Source organism: Dendrobates tinctorius, unplaced genomic scaffold (genome assembly GCF_039654945.1).
Source record: "Dendrobates tinctorius isolate UK_male_01 unplaced genomic scaffold, ASM3965494v1 ptg000003l, whole genome shotgun sequence".
Taxonomy (NCBI): domain Eukaryota; kingdom Metazoa; phylum Chordata; class Amphibia; order Anura; family Dendrobatidae; genus Dendrobates; species Dendrobates tinctorius.
Window position 1 is genome coordinate 81,679,495 of NW_027361671.1, and position 19,464 is coordinate 81,698,958.

The 19,464-nt window shown below is 40.7% G+C and overlaps 1 protein-coding gene and 1 long non-coding RNA gene across 3 annotated transcripts in view; one reads left to right on the top strand and one right to left on the bottom strand.

Annotated features, from left to right (window-relative positions):
- ADAMTS19 (ADAM metallopeptidase with thrombospondin type 1 motif 19) overlaps window positions 1-8,765 on the top strand; it is a 444,363-nt gene extending 435,598 nt beyond the window's left edge. The window contains exons 22-23 of the mRNA XM_073557745.1: window positions 5,928-6,105; window positions 8,021-8,765. Coding sequence (XP_073413846.1) covers window positions 5,928-6,105; window positions 8,021-8,172 — 330 coding nt within the window. The 3' untranslated portion in view covers window positions 8,173-8,765. The remainder of the gene's footprint in view (window positions 1-5,927; window positions 6,106-8,020) is intronic.
- Window positions 1-19,464, bottom strand: part of LOC141065045 (uncharacterized) — a 33,403-nt gene that overhangs the window by 9,406 nt on the left and 4,533 nt on the right. Inside the window, exons 1-2 of one of the 2 annotated variants that reach the window (XR_012226245.1) lie at window positions 13,817-13,941; window positions 5,897-6,058 (exon numbers count right to left, since the gene is read on the bottom strand). This is a non-coding gene — a long non-coding RNA (uncharacterized lncRNA). Of the gene's footprint in view, window positions 1-5,896; window positions 6,059-13,816; window positions 13,942-19,464 lie in introns of those variants that run through there. The other variant, XR_012226297.1, reaches the window with a different exon arrangement.

A 19,464-nucleotide genomic window follows, 5' to 3' on the forward strand; every position in this document is an offset into this window, starting at 1 on the left:
GATATACATACTGTACCACGATGAGTCCAGCTCTGCCACATCTGTATGCCTTTGGCTGAATGGTGGCATTATGCCATCACTCAGCCTGACATCCAGACACAGCGGAGCTTGAAGGTGATGACTGGAAATGAGATAGCTGGGTTACCGACGGTCACATGCACTGCAGTTCTCGCGGTCAGCTGACCGTGATAACTTGGCTAGTGACCGGAGATAGCCCCATACCCAGCGGCCACGTGCATGGCAGTTCTCGTGGTCAGCTCACCTCATCGCGAGAACTACAGTGTACTCGAACTTCCGGCTGAAACAAGCTAAGACATTATTTAAATTAGTACACATGCGTAGTAAGCTGCATTCCAACACTTAATACACATGTGACTAAGAAGATAATGTAGTTTTACCGCATCTAATGATAGTGAGTGGGTAATTTATGGAGCGGAGATGCAGAGGTACGCAGCGTCCAACCTGCAGTGTTTACTGACCGAGGGAAAATACCCTTAATGCTAAAACACTGGTGTGTGTCTAAAGGCGATGTCCCAGCGATCCCACCAACGATCCGACATGATGGGATCGCTGGGACATCGTTAGGCTGATCGCTGGTGAGCTGTCACAAGACAGCCCCTCCAGCGGTCAGCACCAGTGACGCTGAACGCTGGTTTCTAATGTCCCTCGCTGCCACACGCAGCGATGCGTGCTGGCTAGTGGGAGACCAGCGATCAAAAAATGGCCCAGGCTGATCAAGTACGATCAGCGATACCCGGCAGGGGGGCCGGTCGCTGATCCCCGTCACACACAGCAATCTCACTGGCGAGATCGCTGTGGTGTCACAAAATCAGCGATCTCGCTAGCAGGGGCTTAAGTGGACATCTGACAAAACTTAACATAGACTGCAACATAGAGCAACAATCGTAGAGGTAGAAAACAGAGCCAGAGATACCCAGAACAGAAGCATAAAGACAGTATGTACAGCTCTGGCATAAATTAAGAGACCACTTCCAAATGTTTTGTCTGATTTTTCTCCTTATAGGTATATTTTGGAGTAAAATGTAAACTGTTCTATTAGTCTACAAACTTCTGACAACATGTCTCCGAATTTCCAAGCAATAAATTTTGTATTTTTTTCTGAAAAGGAGAAATGGTCAAAATTAAAAAAAAGCAGTGCTATTAGACCTCAAATAATGCTTAGAAAACAAGTTCATAATCATTTAGAAACAACAATACTAATGTTTTATCTCAGGAAGGGTTCAGAAATCAGTATTTTGTGGAATAACCATGATTTTTCGTCTTGGCATGCTTGTCAACAGTCTTTCACACTGCTTCTCATACAAAAATTTAAGCACTTCCTTTTTTGTTTGATGGCTTGTAACTATCCATCTTCCTCTTGATTACATTCCAGAGGTTTTCAATGGGGTTCAGGTCTGGAGAATGGGCTGCCCATGACAGGGTTTTGATGTAGTGGTCTCTTATCGAGGGGACAGCAGTGGCAGAAGTTGGGCAATGCTGTGGGTGGTGATCCTGCGGGCCCTGGGCTGGGGGAATGGCTGAAAGGAGGTGTGACAATGCTGGGTGGTGCTGCGAGTCCCAGGCTGGTAGGAGGGGGTGTTCGGCAGTGCTCAGCAGTACATGGGCTCGACAACATTTTGTGAAAGCCTGGAGCCCCCACACTGTACTTTCATGGTTTCAATATTGTGGACTTTGGGAAAATGGCCACTGGAGGTGGTGCATACACAGATTGAAATCTTGGCACCAAGATCTCGTCTTCCCAAATCGAAATCTGCGCATGCACCTCCTCCAGTGGCCATTCTCCCGGAGTCCACAGGATTGAACCATGGAAATAGGGAGGCTCTGGGCTTTCACAAAATGTCGGTGAAGCTCCCACACTGCCAAGTACCACCGAACATCCCCTCTCACCAGTCTGGTATTTGAATTGCAGCATCACTACGCAGGATCATACCTCTGAATACCTCCTGTGACCCCGTAACACCACCATCACTGCCCCACTGGCAGTAAGCAGAATTCAGACTGTAAGACCTACCCCTATTTGATGCAGTAACATTGTTTTGCCTATATTCTTCCTGAAAATTTGATGTGCGCCCTGTAGTCCGAAAAATACGATATTAGTACAAGTTAATCATGTCCCCCCCTTAAGATGTCTCTTCTCAAGTATAAATACTAAATACATTTCATTTTTTTAATCTTTTCTCATAACCAACATCCTCTATGCTCCTTATAGCTTTTGTTTCTCTTCTTTGTATCTCCGATAAATCCAGGGAATTAATTCTTTGAATTGGTGCCAGAACTATATTGCATATTACAGATCTGATCACACTAATGCTTTGTAAAGCGATAGTGAAGCATTGCATCCCTTTTACATGACAAAATCCTGCTGACATTAGAAGCCGCTGATTGACTTTGCATACTGTTATGTAGTTTATGATAAACAAGTACACCCAGACCTTTCTGCAAAAGTAACTTTCTAAGTTTTAAACCTTCTAGAACATATTATGCTCGAATGTTATTAGTTCACAGGTGCATAACTTTATTTTCATCTGCATTGAACCTCATCTGCCAAGTAGATGCCCAAACACTCAGTTTGTACTATATTGAAACCTCCGATCCTCACAAGATCTCTTTCTGTACTCCCCTCTTATCTCCTCTTCCCACAATCGCATACAAGATTTCTCCCGCGCATACCCTCTACTCTGGAACTCTCTACCACAACATATCAGACTCTCGACTACCATGGAAACCTTCAAAAAGAACTTGAAGACCTACCTCTTCTGACAAGCCTACAACTTGCAGTAACCACCGATCCACCAAACCGCTGCATGACCAGCTCTACCCTCGCCTACTGTATCCTCACCCATCCCATTGTAGATTGTGAGCCCTCGCAGGCAGGGTCCTCTCTCATCCTGTACCAGTCGTGACTTGTATTGTTTAAGATTACTGGACTTGTATGTATTATGTATACCCCTCCTCACATGTAAAGCGCCATGGAATAAATGGCGCTATAATAATAAATAATAATAATATTGCATAGTTTGGTGCCATCTGCAAAAATAGGAATAACACTATTAATCCCACCTTCTATATCATTAATAAATTAGCTAAAAAATAGAAGATCCAGCACTGAACCTTTGGGTACTCAGTTATAACTCTCTGGATTCATTCTTTGAGCCAGTTTTCAGTCCAGTTCCATTTTTTACTTTGAGTCTACAGACCTTAAATCATCCATTAAGTATCCGAGTCAAAAACCTTTGCAAAGTTCAGAAACACTATATCTACAGCTACCTCTCTTTCTAGGTTTCTACTCACTTTTTCATAAAAGCTAATCAGGTTAGTTTGGCAACTTCTGTCGTTTGTAAAACCATACTGGCTATATCTTATAATATTATTTTCTATCACATACTCCTGTATATACTCCCTTAGAAGCACTTTGAACATTTTTTTTTGGGGCTAGACCTCAGCTGAGTTCTTATCGGAAGAGGCTAATAAGCAACTGCTCAATATATTATACAATTTTCACATTACAATAAGAAAAAGGAAAACAATTTCATATTAATAAGTGTTTCCAAACTTTTTGCCATTGCTGTATATACATTCCATTTTCTTTTTAATTCAGTCAATTTAAAACACTCTTGAATGGTGCTATAAAAAAACCCACCAAAACCCAGTCTGCACAAGTAATTTGAATAAGAAGGAAATTTATTTAGAATAAAAGCTACAATTCTAAAGAGTTAGCTTTAAAAAGACCTATACGGAAATGCCCATGAATATGAAAGAGGCTTACGACCTGTTGCAAATTGTCACAGTATTTAAGTAAAAATTCTAGCTCAGAGTCATGGAGATTCAATACATGCAGAGGCCAAAGAATGTTTAAGCACAGGGATGCTTAAATAATTCATAATTAATCCATAAACAATTATTATTAGTTTTCAAGGATAATTCTGGCTCAGGAGACCCGCAAGTGCCTCGTTTCTGAAAGAATATCTTGTCTATAGAACATCTTACAGAATATTCTAACAATATCTTATGGCTTAGCTTTGGTTTCTTTTAGCTAAAAACAAAATAGGATTTTGTAAAGCTGGTATATAGCTGACATATAAAGAGTAATATTGGCCAATTATGGTTTTCAATAGCTCTATTGATGCCCTCTATAATTGACAAGTTGAATAATTGCATGCTTGATATTGTTACCATGACCTTGACAGTTCCACTATTAATTTAGGAAATTCTCATTTCACTTCTTAGCCAGCTAGATTTTGCATTAACACCTTCTTCAGCTGTTGGCTTGGAGAAATTTCCCTACATCTATCCTATATGTTTGGCAGTGAATAGAATGAATTAATATGAGTAATTACTATGTATGCCAAGTTCAGGATCGGTTTGTTAAAAACATAGAAATTTATTGTTGCATTATAAAAACAGGTCATTATTAACACATGTTCTATGCTCATGTGTATATAGCTTAACACGACTGGCACAGGAGCAATATGAGTTGTACACTCATATTGTCCGTTACATACTTTTTCACTTAATGCCTTTGATATTTTATGGCAACTTATAATGATGTTCCAAAAAAAAAGGGATTGTTCACTTAATAATAGAGAAGTTGGTGAAATATTACTTTTCTAGTAGCCTCTGTGGTTACGATTATTAATATATTTGTTACTTGATTTGATGAATGGAATTTCAGTACATAAAAAAGTATTGCAAATTAATAATGACAAAAGATAAACAACTAGATATTTGGTGGATATACAGTGATATATACAAAACTGAATAAATGATAGTTCCTAGTATATATCATTATTTATACCTTGATCAACCGTAACATTAAATAAAGTTAACAAAGCTGGTTTATACTAACATTTTTTAATGTTCTGACTGATCAGTGTATAAAGAAAGATTGATACTAAAACTATCACTTGTGAAGTGTACTGCACAGAACTTCTGAAGATGGCAGCAGATGACACACAAACACCGCTTGCACTGCACGCTGTAAGGATTCTCTGGTGTCAGTCCTGGAAGAGGAGGAGCACGTCACCACAAGAATATGATTTGCATACTTGCAGTCACATACTGACTAAACGTGCTTGGCCTCACTCAATGCAAATTAATTAAGCAAGGCCAGACATGTCTAGTTGGAATGTGGCCAGAAGTATTCAATATGAATACTTGTGGTTACATGATATGAGGATTCACAAGTCTGCAATCACATAAAGCGACTGCAGACTTTCTGCCTAAGGCCTAACAACCTCTTTAAAGTCCTGTAAGTTGTGAACTGCGATCTTCCAGTAAATCCCACTAATGTTCAATCTGATTAAGGTCTGGGAATTTAGTCCGGGGTCAAGTTCAAGTCCTGAAACAGACTTTTTAAAAAGTCCGCCCGAACCTGGAGAACCCATTGGTCCAATTGGAAGATGCAGATGGAACAATTTCGTTAGGCATCAATGGGACCGATAACACCATAGTGTAGAATATAGTGTAGAGTAAAACATGTGGTCATAAAAAAAAGTTACAGAACAAAACACAATAATACATATCAATATTTGATGGTTTCAGAATTTCAACCCTATTACATATGAATCAGCAAATTCATTAATTATATTCTTACGGTATTTGTTATTTCATCCTTCCTTGATATATGCCACTGAAATATTGATATCAGGCACACAAACCCCAAATTATTACCAAATAAGAGTGAGATGGAGGATAAATACATGAACAAAAAACCTTTTGGGGAAGGAAAAACGTTTCTGATTTAATAGATGAATAAATATATGTGCCAGTCCACTTCAGACTTCTTGTTTGCAAGTTTCATAGTGAACATGTATGCTAGTATTAATTTATTATATTTATATTGCATTACTTTGCAGACAACAAATCAGGCTCTTACCTTGTATTTTTATGCTTTGTATTGTTTTTAGTGTTCCGTGACTTGTGGAAAAGGCATGCAGTCAAGAGTAATTCAATGCATGCACAGAATTACTGGAAGGCATGGAAATGAATGCTTTTCATCTGAAAAACCAGCAGCATATAGACCATGTCATCTACAAGCCTGTAATGAAAAAGTAAATGTTAACACAATAACCTCACCTCGTCTTGGTAAGCATACAACACAATTACCTGATAAATGTATCTTAGGTTCTTGTAACTCTATTCCAGGTCAGGATCCTTCTCTCCTATGTCTAGACAGTACATAGCGTTTATGAAGTGATTTGTAACTTTTGGACCTGGAGTCAGTAATAAGAGAAGTGCCTGCTCTGCTTTGGTATTATCTCCGTTATGTAGTAGGTACATGATGTATGTATTCAGAATAGGGCTCACTTTAAAAGTCAAGCTTTCATTTTTGGCAAGTTTTCCTATGAAGTGCTATTTTATATACAGTAGACTGATTCATTGGAAAGACTTTGCTATCCTTGGTAAACTGAAGGATTATGGCAGTGATAGTTTGGTCTCTTAAAGGAATCCATCCGCAAACACTCAAGTGTTTGTTGACCATTCTGCAGTGCCCGACATGTAGCTGCAGGACATGGCCCAGTTCTAAAGTTCTTTCCTAGTTTGCTTTTATATTTTTATAAGATACCTTCAGACACCAATAGAGCTGAATGTAGCTAAGCAAATCCATATTCAGTGAGCTTCCCATATTGGTGGCTGCATGCAGCCAAAATTCTATAAATTATCAAACTATTGTAACACATCTGTATGTTAAAACTAATCTGTCTTAGAATGGGTTAAAGGGAATCTGTCACCTCATTTATGGCCTATAAGCTGCCGGCACTGCCGTCAGGGGCTTATCTACAGCATTCTGTAATGCTGTAGATAAGCCCCTGATGTAACCTGATAGAGAAGGAAAACGAGTTAGATTATACTCTCCGGGGGCGTGGTCCGGTGCGGTGGGTGTCGCGATCCGGTCCCTCCTATCTTTTAGCGATGACATCCTCCTAATTACTTCTGCCCCAGCTCCTGCGCAGGCGTACTTTATCTGCCCTGTTGAAGGCAGATTAAAGTACTGCAGTGCGCAGGCGCCGGACCTCTCTGACCTTTCCCGGTGCCTGCGCACTGCAGTACTTTACTCTGCACTCAACACGGCAGATAAAGTACGCCTGCGTAGGAGCCGCATCAGATGTAAGACGTCATTACTAGAAAATGGGAGGCGCCAGACCGGACCGCAACACCAACCGCACCGGAGCTTGACCCTGGGTAGTATAATCTAACTTGTTTTTCTTCTCTTTCAGGTTACAACAGGGGCTTTTCTACAGCATTACAGAATGTTGTAGATAAGCCCCTGATGGCGGTGGCCACAGCTTATAGGCCATAAATGAGGTGACAGATTCCCTTTAAGCCAAGTTCACACTCCCTACATAGTGAATTGTGCGTCACAATAATAGGAAGAGCTGTCATTGGAGGATCAAAAAGAGAGAAAAATAGACAGCACCCCTATGCCGCTATATTATGAAATATAGGTTGGTGTTAGGGTGGACAAATGGCGTAATTGCCCTAGGTCATTAACACTAAGGAAGCACTGGATGTTCTACTTTTGTTCTGTTGTCCAGCTTTCAACTATGGTAGTTAGCAAATGGCGGTTGAAACACAGTAAAAACAGATAGAGAATAAGTCCCCAATTCTTCAGGACCAGCATTACTCACACCGATCTTGAGGAAGGAGTCTGTAGGAATAAGATGCGCCTTATTTTGTAAGAAGCGCACACCTCTTAGGATATCTGGTGTGTCTTAAAAGTAGTAGGTGCCTCACTACAAATCTTAATCCAGTCTTTGATTTATGACATAAGCTAAGCCTCTTCTAATCATGAATTAGATTTTTGGGGGTCTCCACACCACATTTGCTTATCTTGGCGTACCTTGCCAGAAGCGCTATTTCATTTCAACTTATCAAGGTGTTTTACGCCAGAATTCTGGTATAAACACCTTGATTAATGTGCCCGCATATGTATAATGTAAAAAAAACAGTTTCGGATTCAAAAAATGTATCTAATTTATTGTATAATTTTTAATTTCAGCTGCTTTAACCTTCAAATGTCTTCAAGATCAATGGCCAGTATATTGTAAAGTAATACGAGAGAAAAATCTCTGCCAAGACATGAGGTGGTACCAACGCTGCTGTGAAACATGCAGGGACTTTTATGCTCAGAAGATGCAGCACAGGAGTTGACCTTGGTTTCGCATGGATCATGCCCAATATTATATCTAAAACACACACACACATTTCTAGCATATCACAACCAAACTTTTACAGATTTGAAATTATTTAATCAACTTTTAATTTATTTGTATCCTTCATGTCAGGTATCAGTGTTCACCAATAACAGTGGCTTATATTTTTACAAGTCCGTAACAACATCCTTCTGTGTTTAGATTGTAGACCGCGTCACTGGTCTGCAGCTTCACGTAGACCATTATACACCTCTGTACTTTTAATGTTTAGGTTTAAAATGAATGCCTATATAATACCTATTCTCTTGTGGTCTAATATGAAATATGGCCCCATTGGGAAAATTTACACTCCTTTGCAAAAATGTTCTAAAACATTTAGGCACTGCTGCTATAATTACTCCACGTTAGTCATTTTAGCAAATACTCTTTATTAGCTATGTTTCTATACCATCGGCTTTAAAATTATTCAACATTACATAAAAATCCACGCTGTTTACACTGCTAGATAAGACAAGCCGGACTTTCATTTTCATATTATTACACAATCTGCCAAATGCGCTCCTTCTGTTCCGTTAAGACTTGTTTATAACAAATAATTGTAATCCACTAGTGTTTCCTTGAATTTGATAAAACGAATCTGAACAAGTGAAACACAAAGATTATACTCTCACCTTTCTATTTTTCTGTTTAGTACTAAGAGCAGAAAAATGCAAAAGAGCAGAGAAAGGCTCTGTCTCATGAGGGACACCACTGGCACCTGGTGAACCCAATTGACTATATTGGGATTTTTCAGGTTTCTGTTATAGTGCCCATCATTTTACTAGAAAGAATAGTGTCCTGTTTTCTTTTTTCCTGGTCATTTTATGGAATTATACCTTATAAGGTTAAAGGGAAGCATATGATCAGACTGGCTTCCTCCAATGCAAAAATGCTGCAACTGGGAAGGCAGGAAGGCAGTATTTCCATTGGAGGACGCTGAATGGGCCTGTTCACACGCCCCTCCATCAGCAGTCATATTAGGAACAGGAAAGCGGTGCAGAATATCCATTCTCAGGCATGGTATGTTTTTTTTAGAACGGATTGCAGGACAAGGGAGTGTGCAAATATACATAGGGAAATATTAAAAATTAATTCCCTTCCCTTGTATGTCCAATATATATTGGACATTGTATATGTATTATATGTCCATTATCTATCTATCTAGCTATCTATCTAAAATAGATGAATATCGGAGAGAAAGATAGGATAGATAGATAGATAGATAGATAGATAGATACTGTAGGTCCTTAGATATTCCACAGTGACAAAAGTTTTGGCATATTGGCTGTTTACCAAAATATTATATATATATATATATATATATATATACAGTTTATATATATATTTATATATATATATGATGCAGTTATATAATCAGTATGGGCTTAATGTGCAGACTCTCAGCTTTAATTTGAGGGTATTCACGTCCTAATTGGAGTAAAGGGGGTTTTACACTAAGCAATATCGCTAGCAATATCGCTAAAACGTCACTGGTTTTGTGACGTTATAGCGATATTGCTAGTGATATCGCTATGTGTGATACTTACCAGCGACCGGCTCCCCCGCTGCTCATCGCTGATCGAGCGAGAATGTCCGGCTCCATTTCTCGTCGTCTGCTTCCTGCTGGGCTTCCTGCTGTGACGTCCAGCAACGCGTGGAGGCGGGCGGGAGGACGCAGGATCGCTGTGTGTGAATGGTAAGTATCGTGCGCTGCGTCGCTGCTGCATCGCTGTGAGATCTTTCTGTATGAAAGCTCACTAGCGATCATTTAGCGATGCACCAGCGATCCTGACCGGGTCGGATCGCTGGTTGGATCGCTGGTGCATCGCTAAATGTAAAAGGGCCTTAAGGGTTTAGGAATTACTACTCTTTAATATGTAGCTGTCTCTTTTTAAAGACACAAAACGCAATTGGAAAATGATCTCAAAAGCTCCTTAATGGGCTGCATGGGCTATTTTCTCATTAAGCCATCATCAATGAAGCAGGCAAAAGGTCTGGAGATGATCTCAGGTGTGGCATCCATCAGAGAGATATCAGAAATGTTAAGAATGGCCAAATCAACAGTTTGGTACATTCTGAAAAAAAGACCAAAATGGTGAGCTTAGGAACTTAAAAAGACCTGAACGCCTGCAGCAGACATCAGTGGTGGATGATTGCAGAATCTAAAGAAGCCAGCCCAGTTCTGGAAAAATATTCTTTGGACAGATGAAACTAAGATCAACCTGTACCAGAATGATACCAGAATGATAGGAGCAAGAAAATATGGAGAAGGTTTGGATAGGCCCATGATCCAAAAGACACCACATCCTTTGTAAAAGATGGTGATGGCATGGACATGCATGGCTTCCATTGGCACTGAGTCACTAGTGTCTGGAGATAACTCTGCCTCCAGAGCTTATTTTAAATAGAAGGAGGTGTTTCCACATTGTGATGTGTATTGGCCGCTCTCTGCTCTGCTGATCTCACTGCAGAGCTGTGTGTGATTATAGCTTGCATACCTGCAGGTTCCTCTCAGCCTCAGCTTCCATCTCACAGGTAGATAGGTTTTGCAATACTGTTGCAAAACAGCAGAGCTCAAGAGCTGCAAAAAATGTGTTTGCAAGAAAACAAATTTAATTTCTTCTGTTCTGTGTTAGCTACTTGTCTCACACTGATAACTCCTCCTTTTAATTAAAATGAGTTCTGGAGGCAGAGTTATCTTCCAGGCAACATCCTCCCCAGAGTCTGGAACAACTCATTTACATATAAGAAAAAAGTGGATTTCTCTGGAATAAGACATCATATCACAGATATCAAGGTATCACTTTAGTCAGCTTCCTAAGATTACATACCCATATAGATGGCTTAAGAGAATTTATCCTACTGACATATTCCCTTTAATTAAACCTGAAAGTCTTCCCGTCAATGGCATCTCAGTTGTTTCATTTTAATTCCAAAATAATGGCATACAGAGCCCAAAACACTGAGGTTCGGTTACTGTCCAAATGTTTCTGTACCTAACTGTATGTATACATCACTCAAATAGTATATATTGTATATATCATGCATCATAAGCTAAATCATGCCAAACACTTATCTATTTAGCTTCCAGGTGACTCCATACCTTGAGACTCTCCTCAAAAAAGTGACTGCAAAAAAAGGTAGTTAGTCATAAACCAAATTTTGTCCCCATTCATTTCATGCTATTTCTTCCCCTAAACTAAATCTGCTATTATATTTTAAACACTATATAAAATGTACACCATGAACTGTATGTTTCAGATCAAGACGTAGCAGAACATGCTGCTCACATCATAAGGTGCTATGCCTAAAACAAATTTGTCTTCATTTTTGTTTATGGTTTTGACTTCCGAAGGTGCTAGCTCAACTGATTCTGGCCATAGCTAGAGCAGACAGGGCATTATCTCTCGAATATCTAGGCTACTTCCACTTATCGGTTACACAACATGGGGCACAAGGGCCCTTTGCCATCTCTGCAGCACATCCAGACTTTAAACAAATGGAAAGGGGTTGCAGCCTCTTATACTGTAACACTTGAGTCTTCACAAAGCACACTTGTGGATTTCTGGAAAGGATCACTACTGAAATCTAATAGAGGCATTATGTAAGGGAGATTGTGAAGCTCATCAACGAGTTAACGATTTAATGACCACATAGAAGGCCATTGGTGTGAGTGAATATGCTATTTTTACAAGACAACCTTTACTGGCGTGTTCGTGTGATATTGGTCATGTTAAAATTAATTCCCTGAAAGATTTCAAAGTTTTTTTGTTATCAGGGTAATTTTATGAAATGGTGAAAACTTCTGTCTGAACCTCAATATTACATCACTGGTGGCTGCATACAATAAAGGTGCTGCGGTTTTTACATTTGCAATAAAGTCTGTTGCATGTCACACAATATAAAATATATAAAGCGTGTACTGTAGTTTTGGAGGAATGACACAGCAGAACATGCTGCTCACATAATATGGTGCTATACCAGAAACACGTTTGTGTGCCTTTTGTCTTCTGGTTTCATCTTTCAATCTTTAATAAATGGTTACTATTATACTAATGTCCTTGTGTGATCTTAGCATGACCTGATGTTATTTCGTTGGCATTCACTGCTTAGTTGCTCATGGTCTATTCCTAAGATGCAAAGAGACTCATTCCCAGAGTATGATTTCTTATAGGGGAGGTCTCATTTTGACAGTTTCCACATGGTCCATTGGGGAATATGGACATCCCCAATGGAGTGGAGAGCCGATAGTCTATAGTGGTTCAATTTTTTGCAGACCTGGTCCATTCATCCTTGTTTCAAGAGCTAGAACCATGATGAGCAGTCGATCGTTATGGTGGTTTTGATATTAAAAGTGGTGTCTGTTTTAAAGTGGTTGTCCACTATTAGGACAACTTCTTCTTAAACTAAATGTTCAAACCTAAATAAATAAAATAATAAAGCCTATACTCACCTCCTGTGCCGCCATACACACGGTGTCAGCACACGCTCTCCCTGTGGCTGTGATGTGGTGTTGTGACACGTGACGCCTGTGGCCAATAAGTGCTGGCATCACTGTCTTTGCTTTTGGACAAACTGAAGATGAAGAGGAACCCAGAGATCAGCTGCAGCCTGGAGACTTCCTCTTCATGTTCAGTTTGTCCAAAGGCGGAGACAATGATGGTAGTACTGATTGGGAACGGAGCATCATGTGTCATTCCACCGCATCACAGCCCCGGGACCACAAGTACCGAAACCGCTAGAATGGCGGCGGCACGGGAGGTGAGTATAGGCTTTATTATTTTATTGGGGCCAAACATGTCTAAAGCATTATGTTCACTCCAAGCATCAGGAATACACAGGCAAACAGCGTAGACAGTGTTCTTGTCCTATTACTCCACAATGAACTCAGTGTATAGGTAGATTTACTGTATTATAAATATTACAGGCTCATTTTCTAAATGAGAATATGGTGTGTCTATGTACTGTGCATATATTGCATTTTTTCCATGAGCTTAAAATATCAGCTTTTAACGATTAAATACCACAGTTCTTTTTTATGCAAATACCAGTTTTAGAACTGGATTACTGTGATTTTCAGATTTTTCAGTGCTGCTGACTATATGATTCACCCAGACTTAAAGAACAGAAAATTAAAAAAAACATAATTCCATACTAATTGAGACTTACTTATGGTGTAAGAAAATGAAGAGGTTCAAGGGCATCTGTGACCATGTTTTTGCTACCTCATCTGAGACCAGCATAATTTAGGAAAACAGACCCTGATTCCAATGAGGTATCACTTAGCTTACTGGGTGCAAAGGTTGTGATACAATCAGAGTTTTTAGATGTATCATGTAGCAGAGCTCAGAAAGCTAACTCCGCCTACATCACAGCTCTCTATGTTCATTGTCAATTGACAGTAAGCTGCTAATCAGAGGATGGGGCATCCACTGTAGTCCAGGCAGTGATAATGTCCTGGTGATAAATTCTTCATTGTAGGTAAACATCACACAGCCTAATATGTGACACATGATAGAATTCAGTGTTTTAACCTCTACCTCATGCTGTGTTCAGATTACATAGCAAAAACTTGCTGACAAATTTCCTTTAAGGTAGCTTACTCTTTTAGGGTGGTGTCTCTTATTTTGGTGTTGCAGGGCCCAAGAGGAATTATTATTTTATTCTTTAGTGGTCATAACAGAAGGGTCTTCTACTTTGTATGCTCGGCATGCTATGTAAAAGGTTCCCCAACCTCACAATAGTTGTCATTTGTCTGGGAATGAGAAGTGTAAGCGACTTAAATATGTTGACCACTTAAATTAAAAAAATACTTAAATGTGCATGAAATAGTAAGTTTTACAGCTACAATACTACTTAGAAGAAATCAGAGTATACAGTTCTGCTTTGTAAATATATCTGTGTTACTGAACCTGCAGATATCACAACTAATTATTCAGGACATTGCTATCACCCAAGGCTCCCACAGTTTGTCCTGTGAAGAACCTGATTGCAATGTGCACATCATGCAGCTTCTCTTCTTACTGAGCACTGATCAGACAGTTTATATCCAGGCAAGATGAGAGCGTGAACTGTGCATCTATAATGTGCAGCAGCGTAAATGCCCAGACAGAAATCTGAACATGCTGGGCGTATTTCATTCAGCTTTCATTGCCTTTGTTAATTATTCATGTAGATCCATACAGTTGTCGCATTAGGCCGGGATCACACATGCGAGAAACTCGGACGAGTCTCGCATCTTAATACCCGGCACTGCCGCCGGCACTCGGAAGCGGAGCATGCCGCTGCATAGAAATGCATGCAACTGCACGCTCCGTTCGCGAGTGCCGGTGGCAGTGCCGGGTATTGACGTGCGAGACTCGTCCGAGTTTCTCGCATGTGAGATCCCGGCCTTAGTAAGATTGATTTATGCCTTAGTTACAGATATGTAACAGAATGGAAATAGAATTTACTATATAATAGAATTTTTAAGTACAATTATTTTCCAACTGTACATATTCCAGCTGTTTGTTTATTGTTTTTACCGAATGCCCATTAATTACTAAAAATAAAATATGAATAGACATTATGTAGAGATTTAATTTACAATATGTTTAGTCAGTGGATTTGGCCTTAACTTTAAGATATACCCACCCTGGTTATGCTGACATCCATTAATTTGTATTTGTATTTAAGAAGCCCTCTCCTCCCATCAAACTCTTTATCCTTTTAATATATTGCAGTCATCATTTTATATGGCACTGTGCACTTACAGTTGCTCATTTTGCCTTTCTACCCAGTTAATTCTTTACTCTTCCTTCATGTCTATGACATCACGTAATTAGAAACTGACTAGTTAAATCCTTCTAAGCTCCATGTAGAAACAGGAGGTCAATTTTCTCTGCGCAAGTTATGAGTCACTGCAAAAATCCCTGGCAGGAGGACGGAGCAGCTGCGTCAGGAGTTGAAGAGGGGGATGATAAATGAAGGGAAAAGAGACTTCCTCTTTCTACATAGAGCAGAGAAAAGAGAAGAATTAGCTGGGTAATAAGGCAAAATGAGCAATTGTGAGTACACAGTGCTATATCGTATGATGACTGCAACATATTAACAGGATACAAACTTTGATGGGAGGATTGCTTCTTTAACTACTAATGAACTATTGCACTTGTGTTCCTGTAATGCTGGGCAGTTTACTAATCTGGTCTCTTTACTGTTTGTTTTTGGGAGACACTCCTAACAGAAAAAAAGATTTTTTTAAAAAGTGGATAACCCTTGATGAAAGAAGCAAAATTCACTTTTTTTGTTTGTTTTTTTTGTACAACAAAAAAAATCACTCACAGTTTGTTGTACTTTTCATGTACAGAGCGGCATATTGAAAGACATATATTATTTTATTTTTTTTTTCAATTGGAGTAAATGGCCAACATATGCCTATTTTTGTTTAATAGTGCTATATGGTGGCTTCATCTGGAGGTACCTTCAATGACAAAATAAAAAGGCTGATGTCTGCTCATATCCAATGCACACTGCTTTCTTCTCAGGACAGCACAGATTGCTACGCACAGCAAACACTGTATATGTTTACACTGAATCACTATTGCACTGTTATAGCCAATTCATTACAGATCACACCAGGACATTCACTGAATTTCAACTTCTGTCTGCATCTCATTCCTCATGTACATGAAAATGTTTTTAGCCACCAGTGATAAAAAAAAAAGTTTGTAAGTTGTCAATTGATCAATGCAGTTGTACAGTGCTTTGTTTTACTCCATACTCTCCTGCCATTGACACTGCCTTGTGTGTTTTGAATAAAAAGTCATAAAAAAAATCTATGTGAACTATTTGAAAAAATAAAGATTTAAGAAAAATCAAAAATGTGAATGTGCTTGATTTCAATTAACATTAGCTGGTTTAAAAAATTGATATTGTCACTTCAAATTTTAACTGTGTGTTACAAATAGAATGCCTAAGTCTCAACGAATAAAATGTTTCTTTCATTAAGTAAGCAATTTTTTTGCTACAGAAACCAAGTCTGCAACTTAGACATGATTATGAAAAATCATCCAGACAATTTTCATTCATATTGCCATCTGTGTGTACGCTTTTTATGTCTTGGTGATGTACGTATGATGTTGGAGTATTTTATATCATCTTTCAAAGGCTGATTCAGTAAGTGACACACGGTCTTCATAATCTACTGAACCAATGTTAGATTAAAAGGTAAAAGAAGCTTATATACTTCATAATATTATCCATCACCTCAACAAATTAAAAATGAAGGTATTTTTAAGTTACTGCAGTATATCACGGATTAAGCAATGCACTGACTATGCAGATCTTGCACCTCGCTATCACTTGAATCCATCTATTTATATTCACAGGCTGAGATTACTGGGTCACCCTCCCAGGGCTGTGGGGTACTCGGTACCGGGACGGTGTCAGGAGGAATGTGTCACAGCAGCGGCGACCCGGTCCGTGGCCCTGGGCGCCCAAGTCAATGGCGGATGATGTTTGTAGTGTAGTTTATATGGAAAGTTTGTGACGCCACCTGTGGTGCCCGGCAAGTGAGGTGCCTGCCAACACTGCATGCAGATCCTCTGGGGCTGATGGTGTGTTGCAGCTTAGATGGTGTAGCTCCCCACAGGTGAAGCTGTAACCCCAGGGCAGTGTATAGGCGCAGGCGGTGTGAGGAGCGTGGGTTCCCAGATGTAGCAGTGCTGGCAGTGTTGACGCACAATTGAATGGAAGACACCAGGGCTTGTAGTTCCAAAGCTTCACTCACAGTTCGTGGCACACACTGGTGCCTACCTCCGTGCCGTGTCCTCTGGGGCAAAGACTCAATCAACCTCCCGGGCAAGTCAGGATTCTCCTCTCCAACACTCCGCCAACATGTGCCCTTCCTGAACGACTCCTCTACTGCGCCTTTTAGTGTGAAGAGCTCCAGTACCGTGGTTCTCTGAAGTCCTCCTGTCAGATGCTCCCAAAAACTCCAATTGTATGACAGACAGCTGTAGCCTGATCAGGGACCTCCTGGATCCCGGCTCTCCATCCGTTTTGCCGCCGTGTCCCAAGTCCCAGATGGGAGCAGTGCATCTACAGCCAATCACTCCACCAGTGCCCGCTGCAGAACCACAAGCGTCCACACAACCTCAGGGACCGGGCCCTGCGCTGAGAACCCACAGGCAGGGCTCCTCTTCCAACCCACAACTCCTCTCTGTTCTCCTACTTCTTCGTTCCGTACTTGTCTTTCTCTCTATGGAAGCTTAGGTCGCAGTTCTACGTCTTTCCACCTTCCTTACTTTCCCGTGCCAGCTGGCCCAGGTCACTGAGGCAGCTGCAGCACTCCTTCCTCCATCCCTTCCTCCAGGGATCCCCCACTCCTCACCAAGTGGCTTCCTACTCCGCTGACCTTCTGTCAGACTGAAACTCTAATTCTAAACCTTCCCAATCTTTTATATGAATCTCAACTCCACCCACCTCCCAGCACATCTCGTGTTACGAAGCAAGGGACCACAAAAGGTGCTCTGCTACCCTCTAAGCATGAGCTGCAATGCGATCAGTGCTGAACTATCCTGTGTGTGGGATGCAGGTGTTGGAGTGCGGAAAGGAGTTCCCAACTTACCAGGATGGTGGGGCACCACACCTTAGGAGAAGGTGCAGTACCTCTGTGGCGACTGAGCCTCAGGGGCGCCACATTACCACTTCCATTTTCTATATTATTCTGCACTGCCATAGCACATTTTGATTTAGGTCATTCTGTCCCTATCTGTGATGATGAGCTGTGCAGCCTGACCTCCAATCACTAGGCTGTAAAACCCTAAAATAGCTTCTGTTTTCCTAGCTCACATATTTTATTGTTAGGCGCCGAGTTCCTGCAGTGGTTCAACAGGAATCCAGAGCCTCACATTCTGCGGTCTCCCATTATCTTTCAACCGCAGAGGACATTGCTCAGCAATCCCGGCTTTCCAGATGCTCTGCCCAGACCTGCTCTGTGGGGTTGGCTATTGCTGCCACCTTTGGGTCAGCAATGGCAATGCAGACTGCTCAGCAGCAAAGCACTCCAGAGGCTAAGTCCCTCCGTAGCTCTACTGAGCATGCTCACGAGACGATCTCCCATTGGAGGTTGGGAGCCACATGTCCAGGTCCTTCTCCAGATCTGATTGGTCCATCTTAGGGATCTGAAAGCTTCCGGAAGGTCCTGGCTATAAAAGGTTCGCATGGCCGCTCGGCCATGCGCTAGTATAGTCTCTAGTTGCTAACTGTGGGAATGATGATGGATGCATGAACCTGCAAATGACTCATTAAGATCCCCTCCCTCTGATATTACGAGTGTGTATAGGGACTTAGCTTAGAGTCAGCGCCAGCCAGTGGCAAGCTACAAGCCACAACAGCATCCTCCACAGGGCTAGCGTCCGACACTGCGCCTGCTACTGGGCATTGTCGACTAGCGGCAGTGTCTGTTGCCGTGCTGCAGTCTACAGCTCCTCTTGGCGTCCGCAGTTGCGACGCCGCACGCATGGTAGGTCTAGACGGACTCTGACCCTCTGCCTTGGGCCCAGCTCCTGTGACCATATATCGTGCGTGCACTTCTCTGAGACCTGTCAGTCCAACAGGCTCAGTATTTAAGTTAATGCTTTAGCTTCTCTGTGAAGTTAACAGACTACGCCCAGTGCACACTGGGTGATGTTCAACCCGTGTGCGATATTCCGCCATATTCAGTGTCCGCCATTTTCTAGCAGCAGTGTTAACACCTTCTGCATGGTGGCGAACGCACTTTACATTATTTTATATTTAGTGCGTTCTGCCATCCCTAACATTTTATAGTGACTGTGATAGTGCCACCTGATTGGCTGTCCTAGACCATGTGATGTGATAACTGTGTTAAATGGTCCTGGCTTTTTTTTTTCAATATGAGAGAGTCAAATCGCAAATTTTTTGAATACACCAGGATCTGCAAATTTCAGAGGACTTGAATGCATCTCTGTTCAGTCCCTATTTATACATACATGGTGACTATTGTAGATTAACATTTTTGAACATTTCAATGTATCAGTCTCTACACTCAATTTATAGTTATGGACATGGTTTAATTATTCACATTACAGTACATACAGGTGCTTCTCACAAAATTAGAATATCATCAAGATGTTAATTTATTTCAGTTCTTCGATACAAAAAGTGAAACTCATATGTTATATAGAGTTATTACAAACAGAGTGATCTATTTCAAGTGTTTATTTCTGTTAATGTTGATGATTATGGCTTA